Genomic DNA, 21,469 nt, shown 5'->3' on the forward strand with positions numbered 1-21,469 from the left:
GTGTGTTGTGTGTTCAGATCTCTGTGAGATGTGTGTGTTCTGGTGTTTGTTGCGTGTTCAGATCTCTGCGAGATGTGTGTGTTCTGGTGTTTATTGCGTGTTCAGATCTCTGTGAGATGTGTGTGTTGTGTGCGTTCTGGTGTTTGTTGCATATTCAGATTCTGTGAGATGTGTGTGTTGTGTGTGTTTCTGTGAGAGGGCTGTACATTTATCATGCTTTTGACCTGTAAACATCAGCATGGTTGGTCCACATCACCATGAAATAAACCAATGTTCTGTGACCTTTCTATTCCTCTTCATTCAATCAACCTACTGGTGTGGCAGCAGAGAGAACCAAAGCACTAGAACTGGTGTGAATGAGTGGGGGCTGGGTCGAAGACAAGGGCTGATGATGATAGATCCATTATGAATGCGTGAAAATGAAACGTCCAATTCAATAAATATACACGCACACAGGCTCAGATGACAGAGAATGGAGGATGGTCTCTCTCGTACCCAGGCCCCTGGGGGGATGGAATCGTTAGTAGGTTCTGTTCAGCCTGTTCATTTATATTCAGTGGGACGCTACCATGTTAGAGACAGGGCTGAATACAGATGTGGATTTGGTCTAAGGCTAGAGCAATGTCTACAAAATGGAAGGACCTATTGGAAGGTGTGTGTGTGTGTGTGTGTGTGTGTGTGTGTGTGTGTGTGTGTGTGTGTGTGTGTGTGTGTGTGTGTGTGTGTGTGTGTGTGTGTGTGTGTGTGTGTGTGTGTGTGTGTGTGTGTGTGTGTGTGTGTGTGTGTGTGTGTGTGTGTGTGTGCGAGACAAAGACAGACAGACAGAGAGAAAGAGAGAAAGCACGAGAGAGACACAGAGAAAGAGACAGAGAGCGACAGAGTAAGAGACAGAGAGAGAGACAGAGGAGACAGAGAGAGAGACAGACAGAAGGAGACAGAGAGATGATATCCCCCATTGCTCCTCAATACTATTAATGTAATGTAATGCTTGTACAGAGGCTGAGGCACCATTATTTGCTGTAGTGTCACAGTTTGGTTAATAAGTCATTGGCCCATTTTCATTTGTTTCAAGATTCCACAGCTAATTACCATTAATCAACCTACTAACACAGAGAAGCTTCTCTCCTCAACGCTGAATAAGAGCATCATTAGCTGGCTGCAGTGTGCGTGTCTCGCTCCACTGCAGAATGATTGACTGTTAAGCCCTACTCAGTCAGCTGCCATGGGGTTTGTTATGACAGAGAATACACTGCTAACACACATGCACGCGCACACACACACACCATCTCCCAGCAGGAACAACGCTAGCAACCCTGGGCAGGGGAGACATTACACATTCATCAGGAGAATGAGTAGGATTCTGTGTTTTCACATGCAGAAGTGATTGGTTTTGATAAAAAGGCTTTATCTGCGTTCCCAATGAAAACTATATTTTATGGAAAAAGACGTATGTTTCTGAATGATTTCTGAGCGGCGCATTTTACTGTTCAATTTGTGAAGGATGCTCCTCCCTCACCGCTTTTGCCGTACACGTCACAGGGCATAGCATGGTGCACTAAATCGAACTCCCTCAGTGATAAACCTCTAAGAAAAAAACAAATATTCAGAGCTGAACAGGTGAGTAAGAAATAACAATGCAACAACGACAGCATTTCAACAAGATCCTAAATTCCTCTGACATCTCATCTTCTAAGATCTCTCTCCTTTACCCATTTACCCCTAAACATGATCTAGCTACATCCCTTCTCTCTGATCCAATCTGATATATCCTCTGTATCCTGTGACATTTCACTCCAAGGACTGTGTCCCAAATGGCACCCTATCCCCTATATAGTGCACTACTTTTGACCAGGGCCCATAGGGAAAAGGGTGCCACTTGGGACACACCTAGTCTCCTGCCAGTCAACCTGCATTGTGGAGAAAACGCCAACCCTATCCCAGTCACATAGATGGGATAAAAGTCTAGTGGCAGAGAGAGATAAACAGACCGAAAGAGAGAAACTGAGGTCAAGTCACTCTGGCCTTTCTCTCTGCTTGACACTGATCTCCTGTCATGGGCTGGCCTGAACAGAACCCTGCAAATGAAACATTAGGACAGGATATGAATACAAAACACTTTGAACCTGACTGACTCCAAAGAGCTTGAGTATCCATTGACAGCTGCATTAACTGACTGGGGTATTATGGTATTTGTGTGTTTAGGAAATTGATCATTTGACATGTTTGATTATTGCTCTTCGATGGATAAGGGTAAGGATGTGGTCATGAGGGTTAAAAGGAAAGATTAAAGGTAATATTCAGTTCACTGTGTCAACAATAAACCTGTGATTCTGTGATTTACCCTCCTGTGCCTGACTCCTTCAAATCACATCCAACTGCAGTACGTGCCGTCTCTTGTCCGTGACAGTCTGATCTATTGGGCACACACGTCCCCCTCCTCTGGTCACCCAGGTATCAGCCGTACAGTGGCTGCCTGACCGGAAAGTACAGGTGGCCTACCTTGGCTAAGGACGTGAGGGTGCATGTCTCCTCCTGCTCGGTGTGCGCCCAGAGTAAGGCACCTAGGCACCTCCCAGCGGGTAAGTTACAACCCTTACCAGTTCCACAACAGCCATGGTCCCACTTGTGTATTGACTTTCTTACTGATCTTCCCCTCTCTCAGGGTAACACCACCATCCTGGTCGTCGTTTTCAAAAGCCTGCCGCCTCCTTCCTCTGCCCGGTCTCCCCACGGCCCTGCAGACTGCGGAGGCCCTGTTTACTCACGTCTTCCGGCACTATGGGGTGCCAGAGGACATAGTGTCTGACCGGGGTCCCCAGTTTACATCAAGGGTCTGGAAGGCGTTCATGGAACGTCTGGGGGTCTCGGTCAGCCTGACCTCTGGGTCTCACCCCGAGTCTAATGGACAGGTGGAACGGGTGAATCAAGATGTGGGTAGGTTCCTGCGGTCCTACTGCCAGGACCGGCCGGGGGAGTGGTTGGTGTTCTTGCCATGGACCGAATAAACCTGTTATTCTATGATTTACCCTCCTGCGCCTGAGTCCTTCAAATCACATCACCACACACACACACACACACACCCTGACCTTCAGATATTAACTGTGACCTTTAAGAGCGATCTTCTCTCCCAGCATGCGTCATCACATCAATAAACATTGCCTTCAGACATGGCTCAAGCCATTATCGGTGTGTCACAGTCTACCTGACAGCATACACACACACACACACACACAATCACAAACACACACACACACACTGCAGGCCCTGAGCATCCCCATCAGTGGAGGCTCCTCAGACGAGGAAGGGGAGGACCATCCACCTCAGTGAATTTCATAAAAATAAAAATTGTGAAATATTAAAAAAGTTATCCTTTTAGATAAAACTATACTAAACATATTCACATGTCACCAAATAATTGATTAAAACACACTGTTTTGCAATGAAGGTCTACAGTAGCCTCAGCAGCACTCTGTAGGGTAGCACCATGGTGTAGCCGGAGGATAGCTAGCTTCTGTCCTCCTCTGGGTATATTGACTTCAATACAAAACCTAGGAGGCTCATGGTTCTCACCCCCTTCCATAGACTTACACAGTAATTATGACAACTTCCGGAGGACATCCTCCAACCTATCAGAGCTCTTGCAGCATGAACTGACATGTTGTCCACCTAATTAAAGGATCAGAGAATGAATATAGTACTGGAAGCATGAGCTACAGCTAGCTAGCACTGCAGTGTATAAAATGTGGTGAGTAGTTGACTCAAAGAGAAAGACAAGTTGAACAGTTTTGAACAAATTATTTTCTTCAAAAATTAAGGAAATGCAAGAGAGAGAGAGAGAGCTAGCTATATTTCATAGTATATATTTTTTCACTTTAACTTACTTAGCTAGTTTAGCCTACTCAAACACCCGGCTCAAACAGAGAGGGATGCTATGTTAGCTAGCTGTCTATGGCTATCCAACACTGGAAATCTTCCAAGTCAAGGTAAGCTTTTGGTTTTATTAATTTATTGCCACCGGGACCCACCGGTGTAACTGCTAAACTGTTTGCTGCTGACTGTACAATGTCACTGTACTGCATGATTGTAGCGGGTTTACTAACGCGTTAGTTCTAGTAGCTATGATGACTATGATGTGACAACGATGTAGGCTGTGTTGTAGTGGTTAGCGGTCATATGAAGGTTTGGCATGGAAAGGTTTTTTCGCATTGTCACAGACAGCTGGTGTGTTGTGCGCTGAAGTCCACAAGCGAAGGGAAAAGGTGAGAGGAGGAGAGCACGTAGATAGATGTGAGAAGGAATTATATATACAAGCTGTTTGTATGTGGTTGCTATGAAAATGAACTGTGTGGGCATGTGATCAGGGGTGTATTCATTGCACCGATTCTGTTGAAAATGTTTCTCAAACGGAACGAAACAGGGATAAACTTGAATTTGTCCAATAGAAACTCTTGTTTGCAACTGTTGGACTAATGATTATACCCTAGATCAGCTAGATGTAGGCAAGAGTGTGCAGGGCAGTATTGAATGTGTCACTGTCTGTCACCATGATTACTCCAAATTATCTCAACCTGTGCACCTACATTGTAAACTTTAAACCATAGGCTAGGTTGTAGCAACCTCATGATGGGTACAGGGAAAATTATAGTATCATGTAGTAGCCTAAACCTATCGATGTTACATTGAGCTGGGTGAATGAAGTATGAATGACAGTCATCCAATATGCTATTATAGAAATAAGGCCATGTTCCCCCCAAAAATTATCATCCTCCCTCATCTTAAACGGCACCAACCGCCACTGGTCCCCATCCCTGTCAAACTATAAATGTCAAAACTGTGATCCATGGAAAGACAGATCACTGGTGGTGACGTCTAAGGATGTGCACTCCTCTAAGATCTCAACAGGTCGTCTTTTTAGTACTATTCTTCTCTAACCATTTTTTATTTAGAAAGATTGATATACAAGCCATACAATTCTGATAGAGATTTACAACATGTAATCTCAAATGATTGATTATTTAAAAAATAACTCTGTCCCACCGTGTGCCAGTCTTCCACAACCATGCAGGGCTAAATCATATGCATTTATGTTCCTTCTTTAATGCATTTTTGGAATCGCAAATGCTGTCATTACAAACCACAAATGTATCCTACAAAACTACTTCAGGTGGGGGAAAAATTCCCCCAGATTTGCAAAATACTACATAGAAATGTCCCTACACTTCCAACACTTCCAAGTGCACAACGCTTGTTTTCCAACACTCCCTGTTGCTTCCTGAAATCATGGCTGACAGCTGCAGTACAGGTGTATTGTTAGATGAAAAATGCTGCCGCTGTAGACTAGCTCCCTCTTGTGTGTGTGTGTGTGTGTGTATGTGTGTGTGTGTGTGTGTGTGTGTGTGTGTGTGTGTGTGTGTGTGTGTGTGTGTGTGTGTGTGTGTGTGTGTGTGTGTGTGTGTGTGTGTGTGTGTGTGTGTGTGTGTGTGTGTGTGTGTGTGTGTGTGTGTGTGTGTGTGTGTGTGTGACACAAGCTCAGTCACCACTCAGTCCCAACAGTTACAATTACCCTTTCTATCACAGATGACAACTTGTAGTTTGAACTGTCCCTGCACAGGTGAACGATTGTAGGCTCCACACTGTCACAGTACAATACCCTGCAGGACCACATTTAAGTTGTCTGGAGACAATAGCTGTCTAAAACACCAGACAGTCAGGGGCCATGGTAAATTAATTTGGGTTGCCAAGGAAACCAGTGGCTGCAGAGGGAACAAAATGTATCTAGCAGGCACAGGTTTCATTTCAAATTGAGAACAGAAATGTATACTGAACAAAAATATAAACGCAACATGTAAAGTATTGGTCCCATGTTTCATGAGCTGAAACTAAAGATCCCAGAAATGTTCCATATGCACAAAAACCTTATTTCTCTAATTTTGTGCACAAATTTGTTTACATCCCTGTTAGTGAGCATTTCTCCTTTGCCAAGATAATCCATCCACCTGACAGGTGTGGCATATAAAGAAGCTGATTAAACATCATGATCACTACACAGGTGCACCCTGTACAGGGGACAATAAAAGGCCACTAAAATGTGCAGTTTTGTCACATAACACAATGCCACAGATGTCTCAAGTTTTGAGGGAGCGTGCAATTGACATGCTGACTGCAGGAATGTCCACCAGAGCTATTGCCAGAAAATTCTATCTTCATTTCTCTACCATAAGCCGCCTCCAATGTCGTTTTTGAGAATCTGGCAGTACGTCCAACCAGCCTCACAATCGCAGGCCACGTGTAATCACGCCAGCCCATGACCTCCACATCCGGCTTCTTTACCTGCGGGACATCTGAGACCAGCCACCCGGACAGCTGGTGAAACTGAGGAGTATTTCTGTCTGTAATAAAGCCCTTTTGTGGGGAAAAACTCATTCTGTTTGGCTGGGCCTGGCTCCCCAGTGGGTGGGTCTATGCCCTCCCAGGCCCACCCATGGCTGCGCCCCTGCCCAGTCATGTGAAATCCATAGATTAGGGCCTAATTAATTTATTTCAATTGACTGATTTCCTTATATGAACTGCAACTCAGTAAAATCGTTGAAAATGTTGCATGGCTTGATGATTAGTTGATTATTTGAATCAGCTGTGTAGTGAAAGGGCAAAAATCTAAACATGCACCGCTTGGGGTCCCGAGAACCGGGTTTGGGAAACCCTGTTGTAGTGTCATGTAAATGCACATAATGCTCATTCTAGACACTCAGGGCTCCTGAGTGGCGCAGCGGTCTAAGGCACTGCATCTCAGTGCTAGAGGCGTCACTACAGACCCTGGTTTCGATTCCAGGTGCACAATTGGCCAAGTGCACAATTGGCCCAGCGTCGTCTGGGTTTGGGCAGGGTAGGCTGTCATTGTAAATAAGAATTTGTTCTTAACTTACTTGCCTGGTTAAATAAAAATAGTATTTTTTAAATATTCCCCATGTAATGTTAATGAGGAGCTAACATGGCTGCAATATAATGTTGAAGTGTCAGGTAAATGCATGTAGAAACCACATTGGCCCAACTCTCTAAATACATGTCTCTGGTGCATATACAGTCATTGCTCTGGGCCCAGATTCACAAAACCTTCTTAAGAAGAAATGTCTTCTTAACTGCAATGTTTCCCTTAATTATAGACTTAAGAAGAAAGTTAAGCAAAGTTGCTATTCCTCAAAAATGTTCTTGAAAATTCTCTTGTGCTATTTGTTATGTTTCTCCTTAAGCAAAACGTTTTTGGAAATGCTCTTAATTCCAAGACAGCTAAACCCTTGACTTAAACTCAGGGCAGTGAGAGAAAAGTTTCAGTAATGATTATTTTAAACCCAATAACATGTTTTAGAACAGTATTATCAGTAAGAAAGTATGAAAATGTATGCACTCACTAACTGTAAGTCGCTCTGGATAAGAGCGTCTGCTAAAATGACTAAAACAAAAAGAAATATGCTAACATATATAATATAATAATATGCCATTTAGCAGACGCTTTTATCCAAAGCGACTTACAGTCATGCGTGCATACATTTTTTTTTTTTTTTTTTGTGTATGGGTGGTCCCGGGGATCGAACCCACTACCTTGGCGTTACAAGCGCCGTGCTCTACCAGCTGAGCTACAGAGGACCATGTTTGCCATTTCTAGCTAAATAGCTAGCTAAAACGGTTACCTAGCAACACACATCTTAAGAAGATTTGTAAGAAAGATATTTGAGAAGTTTGCAAGAAAATCATTCAATCTTAAGATATTGTTGAGGAATTGCATTTACGAACTATCTTATGAAATTCTTATTTTTTTCCTTAAGAAGCTTCTTAAATTTTGTGAATCTGGGTTCTGGTTACTCTCCCGAGTGGCGCAGTGGTCTAAGGCACAGCATTGCAGTGCTAGCTGTGGCACTAGAGATCCTGGTTTGAATCCAGGCTCTGTTGTAGCCGGCCTTGACCAGGAGACCCATGGGGCGGCGCACAATTGGCCCAGCGTCTTCCACTGTAGGGAATGGCCGGCAGCGATGTAGCTCAGTTGGTAGAGCATGGCGTTTGCAACGCCTGGGTTGTGGGTTCAATTCCCACGGGGGGCCAGTATGAAATAATAATGTATGCACTCTGGATAAGAGCGTCTGCTAAATGACTAAAATGTAAATGTAGTACGCCTATCTTTGTCTGTAACTTCTGTGTTGGATGACGTCACAGTGTTTCCTCGGTAACGCGCTCTTGAATTCAACACACAGAGCTATCGAAGGGGACAGCCGCGTGAAATTCAATACGAGGGGACAGGACCACTTGACAGGGGTCGTACATCCAGGCAAGTGGACGTAGGTAACTTTTAATCAAACAAATCGTCAATGAAGAGATGCTTTCAGCACCTCACGTGATTAGACAGTCGTTTTTCTTCCCTGCGCACTGCACAGATTTGCTTTCCAAAATTGACGTCCACTAAACTTTAATGGAATAAGTTGCACATTGCGTGGTTTAAAAAAAGGAAGAGCAAATTCCATAACTCTTAGAGGGCAATAGAACACTACCGCATTGGCCCTTTTTATGGTCTTATCTGGATTTGATTATACAGATAGACAGGGAAATTGAGGTTTTGGGCGCATAGGTATTTTATATCAGCTAATCACATATATGGTGCTTTCAAGACAACTGGGAACTCTTAAGAAAACGAGTTGAAATCATGGTGTCAGTGATCTTCAGGTCAGAAAGTGGTTGATGCATGCAACGTCTGAGCAGGGGAATGCTGTTTGGATGTTATACCGCGTTCAAAACAACTGGGAACTGAGATTTCCAAGTTCCCAGTTGTTCTGAATGCAACATTAAATGACGCGCGCAGGGCGGGTCCTTGCCGCCCATCTATGATTGGTTCAGATTTGGTCCGGACAGGACCAAAAACCAATGTCCGTCGATGTGGAAATCAAGGCCGGTCCGGACTGCATAAAAAAACATCCAAAAGGTGTCAGTGTTGGTCTGTGCTTACTGATGTGTAGCCTACAGTTGCCTGAAATTAACTTTTATGAATGCCTATCTACGTGGTAAGCCTACCGTTTGTAAAACACCAAAAGAAAGATGTCCAAAAGACGTCAGTTCGTGCTTACTGGGGTGTAGCCTACCATGTCAGCCTGCAATGGAATTTTATGAATGCCCATCCATGTGGTAGGCCCACCGTTTGTAAAACAGGCAGTTGCATTGGATTTATTAGTCCTGATTCCTGTAACTAATACATTTGGCTGTTTAAGCTCTGAATATCAGCTGGCCAACTTTATCAGGAGTTATCGCAAGTCTATTTTCAGTGTGTTTTCACAGCGGGAAATGCTGAAGTATTTGATTTTCCGCTATGATCAGTTTGTCAAAAATTGACGGATACAAACTTGAAACCACTTATCATGACAATGGGGTGAAACTGTTGTCCAGGAGTTGTTATTGTCCATTCCATATTGTCCATTTTACTTTGACCTGTCCTGTTTTTAGGATATGTTGTTTGTTAACATTACATTTTTTATTTGATTGGGCGCCATTTAGTTTAGGCTATTTGATCGGAGAAACCTGCATGATGTAAAAAGTGTCCGTCTCATTACATTGTCATACATTTTATCTCCAGCCTGTAGGCTACAGAAAAGGTCACATACTTTTTCTACCATATCCTATATCTGCTACATGATTTATGTTACATTATTTTTTTGACTAAATGTTGGTGGAGCGCTGCAGCGATGAGTCTCTCCAATAGCACCCTGGAGAGACGAGCTGGGAATGGACAAGCAAAATATTTTGCGCCCCTGCCTAAAAAGCCCTTATGCCACAAATTGTCATTGTTTTGGGGCAGAATTATGTGAGGTTTTATGTGTTGTTGTTGGAGGTGTCAATCTGCCGCCATAGGCAGCCGCCTAGTCCTGTCTAATGAGCGGGCCGGCCGTGGATGCGAGTAACCAGTTTTGTTCAGCACATTTCAATACATCCGGGTATTTGTGGTTCTCTGTAGCTCAGCTGGTAGAGCACGGCACTTGTAACGCCAAGGTAGTGGGTTCAATCCCTGGGACCACCCATACACAAAAAAATAAATGTATGCAGGCATGACTGTAAGTCGCTTTGGATAAAAGCATCTGCTAAATAGCATATTATTATATTATATGAAGCACACTGGTAAAACACTGGGTGTTGCAGTAATGAACATTTACCAACAGATGGCATCAACGTGCCATCTTACACCCATAAGATCTTCCCTTTTATGAAAAGGACAGTGTTTGTCATTTCACTAACACAACAAACTTAGTAATACTATCCAACATGAACAGTTTAGGCTTTTTCAGATATAAAATTAACAACAAATTATTATACTGAGTCCATTTGTCTCAGTCTCGTCACTTTCCCCTTTTTCTTCAATGATGGTCAAGTCCTCAGTAAAGATATTCAGTGCATTTCTGTCATTTCTGTATTTTTTTACTCTGTCAACAGTCCATAATAGGAAACCTACAGATTAAGTATCTTAGGTGGCTGGGACAGCCGTCCACAGCGTGAAAAGACTGGGGGCTTTTCTGTGAGGACTCCGGGGATCACGCGCAGGGTTGTCACCTGACTGTCTGAGGGGAGTGTTGATGGGCGAGGGAGCTGCCGCCCTGTGATCCCCTTGTTCTTCACCCAGAGCCTCAGGCCCCACGTGACTTGCTGTCCGTCATTTGTTTTAGCGACCTCTATGAACGTCTGGGTTCTGAGTAGGTGCTGGCTCAGCAACCCAGAGATTAACCCTGTTACGACGGTACAGTGAACCATTCACTTCGACCAAGTAGAAGCGTGGTGCAACTTTCTGCACACAGGATCCGAGTCTCCAGAGGCCCGTCCAGTCTCCTGGTAGAGCTGCTTTTAAGCGCTGGGCCGACCTTCTATCCTAGGCTGGTCACAAGAAAGAGCTGTCGATTTCGGATGTTTGAAAAGGTCCTGAGGACGTCGATATATGCCTTCATCGGTGCTCCCCAGTCTTTCTTTTTTTTGTGATGGCACAGCACTGGGCTCAAACTCACAAGGCAGTTCACAATTCTCTAGCAAGCAGGGAGAGTACTTGATGATGCTTAATGGAAACAGTGCATTGTTTTTAATTATTTAGTTTTAAACCTTCCCCAAACCATAGCCCTAAACTTAAACACTCTGAATTAATACCTAAAAAATAAATACAATTGAGTTGTTTCTGTTTTAACCCTGTAACCATGTGGAATTAACCCTGTAGCCATGTAGAATTAATGTGTAAAAAAATAGACATTCATCCAATTCAGTCAAATTCTGATGTAAAACTATGAGATCAGGTTGGCCTTCCGTTGGGGTATTGCACCGCTGTAGGACCGCTTTCCAGGCATCCTTGCCCTCACAGAGCTTTTTTGCAGAGGTTCTTTGCGATTTTGACCACCGACTCGGCCCTCCCATTAGCTTTTGGGTGTCGTGGCGAGGAGGTGCTCGAATTCCCATTCTGCAGCAAATTTCCTGAACTCAAAGCAAGTGAATTGGGGTCCATTATCTGAGATGACCCTATCTGGCTGGCCATAGCGGGAAAACTTGGCTTGGCGTGTTGACACACTGGTGGTTTGTTGTGGCCGAGTATTGGTGCTAAACCGTGTTGTTGGAGTCCGGCATGCTAGCTGGCTGTGGCGTCTTATGACTAGGTGCCCTGGACGATTTTCACGGAAGAATACTGTACCAAGTTAGCTAGCTGAATAAATGAAGTTAGTCTATTCCTAGAAAACATTGAACCACTGTAGTTTACAACAATTATAGTTTCTGAGGTGGAAGTTGGGAGAGTTATATTTGGGTGTTGTGGTGAGGGAGGCCCCGCTCTCTCCTTTCCCAGATGTTTAGTTCATTTTATTCCGATCTCCTTTGCATTATTGTAGCCATTTTCTGTAGCCTGTCAACTATGCCTCTGTCTATCCCTGTTCTCTCCTCTCCGCACAGGCTATACAAACGCCTCACACCGCGTGGCTGCTGCCTCTCTAACCTGGTGGTCCCTGCACGCACCACCCACGTGGAGTTCCAGGTCTCAGGCAGCCTCTGGAACTGCCGTTCTGCTGCCAACAAGGCAGAGTTCATCTCAGCATATGCTACCCTCCAGTCCCTCGACTTCTTGGCGCTGACGGAAACATGGATTAACACTGAAAACACTGCTACTCCTACTGCTCTCTCCTCGTCTGACCATGTGTTCTCGCATACCCCGAGAGCATCTGGTCAGAGGGGTGGTGGCACAGGAATCCTCATCTCTCCCAAGTGGACATTCTCTATTTTTCCCCTGACCCATCTGTCTATCTCCTCATTTGAATTCCATGCTGTCACAGTCACTAGCCCATTTAAGCTTAACAACCTTGTCATTTATCGCCCTCCAGGTTCCCTCGGAGAGTTCATCAATGAGCTTGACGCCTTGATAAGTTCCTTTCCTGAGGATGGCTCACCCCTCACAGTTCTGGGGGACTTCAACCTCCCTACGTCTACCTTTGACTCATTTCTCTCTGCCTCCTTCTTTCCACTCCTCTCCTCTTTTGACCTCACCCTCTCACCGTCCCCCCCTACTCACAAGGCAGGCAATACGCTTGACCTCATCTTTACTAGATGCTGTTCTTCTACTAATCTCACTGCAACTCCCCTCCATGTCTCCGACCACTACTTTGTATCCTTTTCTCTCTCGCTCTCCTCCAACACTACTCACTCTGCCCCTACTCAGATGGTAATGCGCCGTCGCAACCTTCGCTTTCTCTCTCCCGCTACTCTCTCCTCTTCCATCCTATCATCTCTTCCCTCTGCTCAATCCTTCTCCCTCCAATCTCCTGATTCTGCCTCCTCAACCCTCCTCTCCTCCCTTTCTGCATCCTTTGACTCTCTATGTCCCCTATCCTCCCGGCCGGCTCGGTCCTCCCCTCCAGCTCCGTGGCTTGATGACTCATTGCGAGCTCACAGAACAGGGCTCCGGGCAGCCGAGCGGAAATGGAGGAAAACTAGACTCCCTGCGGACCTGGCATCTTTTCACTCCCTCCTCTCTACATTTTCTTCATCTGTTTCTGCTGCAAAGGCCACTTTCTACCACTCTAAATTCCAAGCATCTGCCTCTAACCCTTGGAAGCTCTTTGCCACCTTCTCCTCCCTGCTGAATCCTCCTCCCCCCCCTCTCTGTGGATGACTTCGTCAACCATTTTGAAAAGAAGGTTGACAACATCCGATCCTCGTTTGTTAAGTCAAATGACACTGCTGGTCCTGCTCACACTGCCCTACCCTATGCTTTGACTTCTTTCTCCCCTCTCTCTCCAGATAAAATCTTGCGACTTGTGATAAAACCTGCCCGCTTGACCCTATCCCCTCCTCTCTTCTCCAGACCATCTCCGGTGACCTTCTCCCTTACCTCACCTCGCTGATCAACTCATCCTTGACCGCTGGCTATGTCCCTTCCGTCTTCAAGAGAGCGAGAGTTGCACCCCTTCTCAAAAAAACAACACTCGATCCCTCTGATGTCAACAACTACAGACCAGTATCCTTTCTTTATTTTCTCTCCAAAACTCTTGAGCGTGCCGTCTTTAGCCAACTCTCTTGCTATCTCTCTCAGAATGACCTTCTTGATCCAAACCAGTCAGGTTTCAAGACTGGTCATTCAACTGAGACTGCTCTTCTCTGTGTCACGGAGGCTCTCCGCACTGCTAAAGCTAACTCTCTCTCCTCTGCTCTTGTCCTTCTTGACCTGTCTGCTGCCTTTGATACTGTGAACCATCAGATCCTGCTCTCCACCCTCTCCGAGCTGGGCATCTCCGGCGTGGCTCACTCTTGGATTGCGTCCTACCTGACCGGTTGCTCCTACCAAGTGGCGTGGCGAGAAGCTGTCTCCGCACCACGTGCTCTCACCACTGGTGTCCCCCAGGGGTCAGTTCTAGGCCCTCTCCTATTCTCGCTATACACCAAGTCACTTGCCTCTGTCATATCCTCACATGGCCTCTCCTATCATTGCTACGCAGACGACACACAACTAATCTTCTCCTTTCCCCCTTCTGATAACCAGGTGGCGAATCGCATCTCTGCATGTGGCAGACATATCAGTATGGATGACGGATCACCACCTCAAGCTGAACCTTGGCAAGACGGAGCTGCTCTTCCTACCGGGGAAGGACTGCCCGTTCCATGATCTCGCCATCACGGTTGACAACTCAGTTGTGTCCTCCTCCCAGAGTGCGAAGAGCCTTGGCGTGACCCTGGACAACACCCTGTCGTTCCCCGCTAACATCAAGGCGGTGACCTGATCCTGTAGGTTCATGCTCTACAACATTCGGAGAGTACGACCCTGCCTTACACAGGAAGCGGCACAGGTCCTAATCCAGGCACTTGTCATCTCCCGTCTGGATTACTGCAACTCGCTGTTGGCTGGGCTCCCTGCCTGTGCCATTAAACCCCTACAACTCATCCAGAATGCCGCAGCCCGTCTGGTGTTCAACCTTCCCAAATTCTCTCACGTCACCACGCTCCTCCGCACACTCCACTGGCTTCCAGTTGAAGCTCGCATCTGCTACAAGACCATGGTGCTTGCCTACGGAGCTGTGAGGGGAACGGCACCTCCTTACCTTCAGGCTCTGATCAGTCCCTACACCCAAACGAGGGCATTGCGTTCATCCACCTCTGGCCTGCTGGCTCCCCTACCTCTGCGGAAGCACAGTTCCCGCTCAGCCCAGTCAAAACTGTTCGCTGCTCTGGCACCCCAATGGTGGAACAAGCTCCCTCACGACGCCAGGACAGCGGAGTCACTCACCACCTTCCGGAGACATTTGAAACCCCACCTCTTTAAGGAATACCTGGGATAGGATAAAGTAATCCTTCTACCCCCCTTACCCCCCCCAAAAAAAAAAAAAAAAAAAAAAAACATTGTAAAGTGGTTATCCCACTGGCTATAAGGTGAATGCACCAATTTGTAAGTTGCTCTGGATAAGAGCGTCTGCTAAATGACGTAAATGTAAATGTAAAACTGAGCCTTGCAGCGTTTGATCGTCGACTCTGCTGAGAGGTCGGGGAAGAGGTCAATCTCCCAGAAGTCTGAGTAATGATCAACTAACAGGTGAAAGTCTTTGCCACTGTGCTGAAAGAGATCTAGACTTACTATCTGCCAGGGGCGCAACGGTAGCTTGCGGGACATCATTGTCTCTCTCTGTTGCTCAATAGAATATTCATTGCAGATTGTGCATTTGCTGACATAGTCTTTTATTTCACTGCATTCCTGGCCAATACAGTGTGTCACGTGCTTGTCTGTAATAGGCCTTACCCCCAATGTGACTTGAGTGCACACACGCCAGCATCTCAGGGCGCAGGGACCGGGGGATATCGACTCTCTTACCTTTGAACAGCACCCCATTTTGAACACTGAGCTCCTCTCTGACTGGTCAACATTCTCTGACGGATAGTTTCTTCCTTGCAGTCGGGCCAGCCCATCAGAATCACAGACCTCAATGTCTGGAGGTGCTCGTCACTGCCTGTGTTCTGTCTGATTTGTACAATGTGCTGGTCCGTAACAATGAGGTAATCAGCCTGGTTTATGAGTTCAACATCCACTTGCTCTGTTTGTAAGCTGTACACTGTGTGTTGTTCATGCATAGAGCATGTGTGTGTGTCTGATGCAGTAGCCCTGCTGAGCGTGTCACTCACATACATCTCCGGCCCTGGCTTATACACCACCTTGAGGTTGTAGCTTTGTAGAGCCTGTAGCATGTTCTGCAGGCGTGTTGTCATGCCCGTACAGGTAGTGGTGGAAGCGTTGGCATGCAAACACAATTCTGAGGCACTCCTTCTCTATCTGAGCATAGTTCTGCTCTGTTGAAGTGAGTATCCTGGAGGTGAATTGCTCAGGCTGGCCCTCCTAAATGAAGGGAAGGGGAAAGGGGGATATCTAGACAGTTGTACAACTGAATGCATTCAACGGAAATGTGTCTTCCGCATTTAACCCAACCCCTCTGAATCAGAGACTTACGGGGGGGCTGCCTTAATCGAAATCCTCGTAATCTGCATGGGAGCAGTTGTTGTTGGGGGTTAACTGCCTTGCTCAAGGGCAGAACGGCAGATTTTTCCACCTTGCTGGCTCAGGGATTCGATCCAGCGACCTTTCGGTTACTGGCCCAACGCTCTTAACCGCTAGGCTACTTGTCGCAACAGCCCAGTTCATACTGGCTCAAATCACTCTGAATCATGACAGGTTTTGACACATCGTAGTATCGCAGGACAGGTGTCTGGGTGATCAGTTACTTTATTTCCCTTACCGCTGTGTCGTGTTTTGGAAGCCAATGCCAATGGTGTCCTTGTCCATGAGCCTCCTTAGTTGCTCAGACACCTCAGAGAGCTGTGGCAGGAACTTGACCAGGTAGGTGACGAATCTGACGAAGTGCTGCACTGCCTTCACGTCAGATGGGTGGGGGGGGGGGGACATGTCCAAGCCAGCCTTCACATTCTCTGAATCGGCCTTCAATCAGGTGGAGGGCAAGATGTGCCCATGAAAGCGGACCTCTGGCACTTTGAACTGAAGCTTTTTATGCTTAGTCTTAGCTTGACCTGTCTGCATCTGTCTATCAGGGCCAGCAGCTTGGTCGTCGTGATCACAGTCTGCCTCCTCATCACTGTCCCCACAGCCCACTATGATTATGTAATCTACTATGGGTTCCACGCCACTGAGTCCAACCAGCAGCTTGTGCTGTTTCCGCTGATACACCTCTGGATCCACAGAGACCCAAAACGGGAGCTTCAACCACCTCTTTCTGCCCCAGGGTGTCCAAAAGGTGGTCAGGTAGGTGCTGGGCTCGTTGAGCTTGCACTGCAGGAAGGCATCTCTGGCGTCCACGAGTGTGAAGACTCTGTCCTTTGGGAGCTTGTAAAGAACATCCTCCAACATGGGCATAATGTAATGTGAACATCGCATAGCCCGGTTGAGGTGTTAAGGATCAATGCATAGCTGTAGCTTGTCTGGTTTCTTGACGATAACCATATTACTAATCCAGTCTGTAGGCTCGGTGATGGATGTGATGTGGCCATCTGCTTTCATGGCCTCTGGTACTTTGCGGGGTGCACACTGGACTGGCTGGATTGCTGCGTCCAAAGTGGACTTCACCAGGAACTGACTTGACCGGTGCATTGAAGACATCATGGTATTTGCTTAGGAGTGTCTCATTGCTCAGGGGCCCAGCCTGGACTTTGTCTATTGTGTTAAGGTCTGCTGGGATGGTGAAGTTAATAAGCCAGAGGTGCTTGCATGTTGACCCTGACAGTAATGGCTGTTGACTAGCCTCAACTATTTCAAACTCAATGGTGTGTTTCTGGCCACACACAACACACTCTGTCACAAACAGGCCTAAACAGGTCATCACCTGGCCTGAATACAGTTTAAGCTTGGTGCTACTCTGTGTTTGTTTGTCTCTGGGCGCGAGCCTCCTTTTGTCTTTAAGGCTCATAACGTTACATGTGGCCCCCAAATCTAGCTGGCATTTTTGTGGTTTATTATTAAGTTGCAGAGTGACAAACCACTTTGCACTCGCTAGCATAAACATCATTCTCAGTGCTGTTTTTCTCTTCATCTGTTTCTGTTTCAATGGAGTGCACTTTACCCTCCTTTCTCTTGCTCTTCAGGCGAAGTGATTAGCTGTGCCACAGGATTTTACACATTTTCCAGTAGGCTGTGCAGTGTTCTTTTCCACGTCCGTGAGAAATGCCACAATATCTGCACGTATTGGGCTGTCTATTGCGGAGTTGGCTGTAGTATTAGCATTAGCTGTGGCAAAGGGGAATTTCATAGATGGCTGCCTGAATGTAGCATTGACATTGTCCATATGCTGCCTTTCTAGCTCCATGGACCTCATCCGTATAGGAGTAATCTTTGCCACACGGCATGTCTCCACTGCCAAGACCAGTGTCAGGTCCAGTTCGCTCAGCAAACGTCTGCGCGTGCCCTCATCAGCTATGCCAAGCACTATCTTATCGCTGATCAGTTCGTCTCTTAAAGCACCATATTCACGTGTAGCTGCCTTTTCCCTTAGCCTGGTGACAAAGCTGTAAATGGACTCCCCATCCTCCTGTTTGCAACAGCCGAAAACATAACCCTCGTAGATAACATTCTTTGCTGGTTTAAAGTAGTGTTCAAGAGCATCAAGAATAGCTGTTGCGTTACCTTGCTGAGCTGCTGTTAGGTTCAGGTTGTGGTTGTATATGTGTCAGCATTCAGTGCCCATTATAGTCCACAAAGTGGCAGCCACTGCATCATCATCCTTTTCCAGATGTCCAGTAGCTGGTGCATAGTCCTCCCATTCTCCTCTGGACGCATCCCAGTTCGTGCTCCAATCTCTGCTGAGCTTCATAATGGCGGGAGGGGGACTGTTAGCAGCCATGTCTATCCGATGCTAACAACACTGAAGCTAATTGCTTACTAGCAAACTCACAGTAGTTAAGGTGAATTCCGGCAATATTTTACTCAGTTGAATTTTTTGTAAACCCAAACAGTTTGCTCTGATTTGCGGTGGTCATGTTTGGATGTTAAATGACGAGACAGAGTCATTGATGAAAGTAACCAGTTGTATCAGCACATTGCAAGGTTATATGAAGTACACTGGTAAAACACTGGTGTTGCAGTAATGAACATTTACCAACAGATAGCATCAACGTGCCATCTTACACCCATAATAAACGTGATCTCCATTGGTTGATGCATAAAACGCTAATATCAAAATGGCCTCATATGGGTTCAAGGATCAATGGGAATACTAAAAAACTAAAAAAACAATGTGATTGGGTTGCAAAAATCTGACCAATTGTGTTTGGACATAGAATGACCAATTGGAAGCCATAGGAGGTCATTTGAAATAAAATACTCCTTCATATTTCTTCTGTAAATACCAATGAAGGCTGAAGGATGAAAGGCCGAAATGCGCTGGTTTTATCAATAAAGAACTGCTTTTATTAATTTCCACTGGCCTCCAATGGATTTCCTTTTCGTCTGATTCAGTTTGCTCCTCAATTCATACGATATAGGCTTATAGAGAGTGTTTGATAGGCTTTGGAATTTATGGAGAACTTAAAATGACTCCATGCGCCATCTTTGTGAATGCAGTCGTGTCCCCTAGGTTTGTTACTGCGGCGGCAGATGCGGTAGTGGCAGAGGTAAACAATGGCGGTCATCAGTGAGCAGTGTGCACCCATCGTGGTGTACCAGGAGGACGTGAGCGAGAACCCTGTCACTGTGCGAACCAAGAGGGAGAGCCTACAAGAGTCTTCACGCACTCCAGCCTGTATGCTTTTCACATGTTAGGGTATCTCTAGTTTAGTAAACTCAGCTAATATTAGGGATGCAGTAGCCTAGCCTTTTGAAAACATGCAGTGTCCCCAAACAAGTGAAATAGTTTACACAATCATGGTGATGTGCATTAGTGTCCCCCACTGTCCCACACACTTCTCTCCAATTACCTCATTGTTATGTTATGATATATAAATATTGAAATAATACAGTGTGAATTTGTGTTTGTCCTTAATGAGGGTGTGACAGCCTGTTTGGTGGGTTCCATGGGGACCCTCAGTGCAAGGATCGCCCGTTTGCCTCCCCTCTTCAGCTCTGTGAGTGTAGGGCACATGCGCACGCACACACACGCACACACACACCTCATAGTATAGTCTTTGTATCATGACCTGGATGCTGTGTGTTTCAGATGGGTTATGACCCCGGACCGACGCTGCATACTCACCTAGCTGTTATCGCAGAGGGCAAAGGTATGGACACATGGTTTCTTATGAGTTCATGACATTTCAAACAATCCTTATGTCTTCTTATGGCTTCAAGGAATAGGAAAAGGGAAATATAATTTTAGTGGTGGTCTAAAATGGTTTGATATAAGGTTGAGTAATCGTGATATCTCTCCTCCCTCCAGACAGACAAGACAAGCCAGGGTCAAAGTTCACGCGGCTGTCGTCCCAGCAGGACTCGTCCACGTCACTGCAGAATCGCCGGCGCAACATGCCAGCTGAAAAGGTCAGGGCTCACAATTGATGGAGGGAGGAGGATGGTGGTGAGGAGGTGTGACGTATCGCCTGTGAAACTCAAATGTCAACTGCCTATTATGTGAATGGTGTTTTTATCAATAATCATCTGTCCTAATTGAGAACACTGAATCTGGTTGGTCACATTGTTATCCTGTATACATAATGTTATTACTGGAATAGGCTCTTCTGACGCATTCAACTCATGTGTAAATGACATATTCAACAGACTTGTTACTGATTGAATTAAGAGACGATACTGCATACCAAGCTTAAACTGACAATTAAAATGGGATTTTATGTTGGTATTTTGTGTGTGTTCAAATAGCAATGTGTGTTATCCCAGCAGGCAGAGGAAGTGGGCATGGGAAATCAAAAATGTTCCAGCTGAGATGGTATAATGTGTATCTATCTGCTTTCTCTCTCTTACCGTCAGCGTGAGGTGGGCATGCCCAAGCTGGTGGAGCTGTATCAGCACCCAGGGTTCAGAGATGACATGCCCATGCCCCTGCCACACAGCAACACCTTCTCTACTATCATCACCCACGTAGTGAGGGCACAGCCACACCTCGCTGACAAGGTATTAAACAGCACTGTATCAATAGTCCAGCGGATAGGTGAAATAATTGTTCCATTTTATGATAGAAGTATAAACCTTGGTACACCAATACTAGATACCTTAAGGAACATTTTAAAGATTGGAGGCAGTCTGGGAAGCCTGTCAGTCAACCAGGGTGACCATTTTAATAAAATGGCTGTCATCCGGATTTCCTGTTAGAAGAAAATAGGGTAGAATCGTTCCAAACAATATCATAATGACTTTGTAATGTTATCTATCCTCCAAATAAACCCCACAGATTATATGGACAATGCTTCTGATCATAATGTACTCATAAGACCTAAATAGGGGTCATATTGAGGTCATTTTTACCATTGTCCAGCGGCTATGTGAAGAAATTGTGGGCTTTGTGATAGAGCCACCAAATTTCACACACAGCTAGGGCATGTCTAAATAAGTATTTTTGGCTATAGTGCCATCAGAGATTGTCCATTACTCCCCTGGCGGTCATTTCCAATATGGCCGCTGAAAAATAGGCTTAAGAAACCCAATGGAAACGATACAGGTAGGCTAGTCTGTAGCTTGTTACATCTGCTCTGAAATGCATTTACTCACATCACTCAAGAGGATCTAAATGCATATTCTCATGAAACTGAGTGAGATCAAATGGTTATGGTTGGCATTTAGATGCAGCTTGGACGTTTCACCCGTAAAACGAGAAGAAATATAATTCACGATTGACAGTGATGATGGCCTATTTTGAAATGAGGTAGGCCTAACTTGGTGTTTGAGGGTATTAAATATACAAACATTTATTCAAGTCAATACGTAGGCATAGGCAGACGTGGCATTTGAATGATGTGTTTCATGCATATACAATGATATTATTCAACAGGC

At 45.7% G+C, this 21,469-nt stretch overlaps 1 protein-coding gene across 1 annotated transcript in view; it reads left to right on the forward strand.

The window, feature by feature from the left end:
- The first annotated feature begins 19,531 nt into the window (after positions 1-19,531).
- The window catches only part of LOC311146713 (protein FAM227A-like), a 36,236-nt gene continuing 34,298 nt past the window's right edge, over positions 19,532-21,469 (forward strand). Inside the window, exons 1-4 of the mRNA XM_084183266.1 lie at positions 19,532-19,593; positions 19,686-19,746; positions 19,905-20,005; positions 20,450-20,593. Coding sequence (XP_084039392.1) covers positions 19,543-19,593; positions 19,686-19,746; positions 19,905-20,005; positions 20,450-20,593 — 357 coding nt within the window. The 5' untranslated portion in view covers positions 19,532-19,542. The remainder of the gene's footprint in view (positions 19,594-19,685; positions 19,747-19,904; positions 20,006-20,449; positions 20,594-21,469) is intronic.

The sequence above is a fragment of the Coregonus lavaretus genome (assembly GCF_964263955.1).
Source record: "Coregonus lavaretus genome assembly, chromosome: 19".
Lineage (NCBI taxonomy): Eukaryota > Metazoa > Chordata > Actinopteri > Salmoniformes > Salmonidae > Coregonus > Coregonus lavaretus.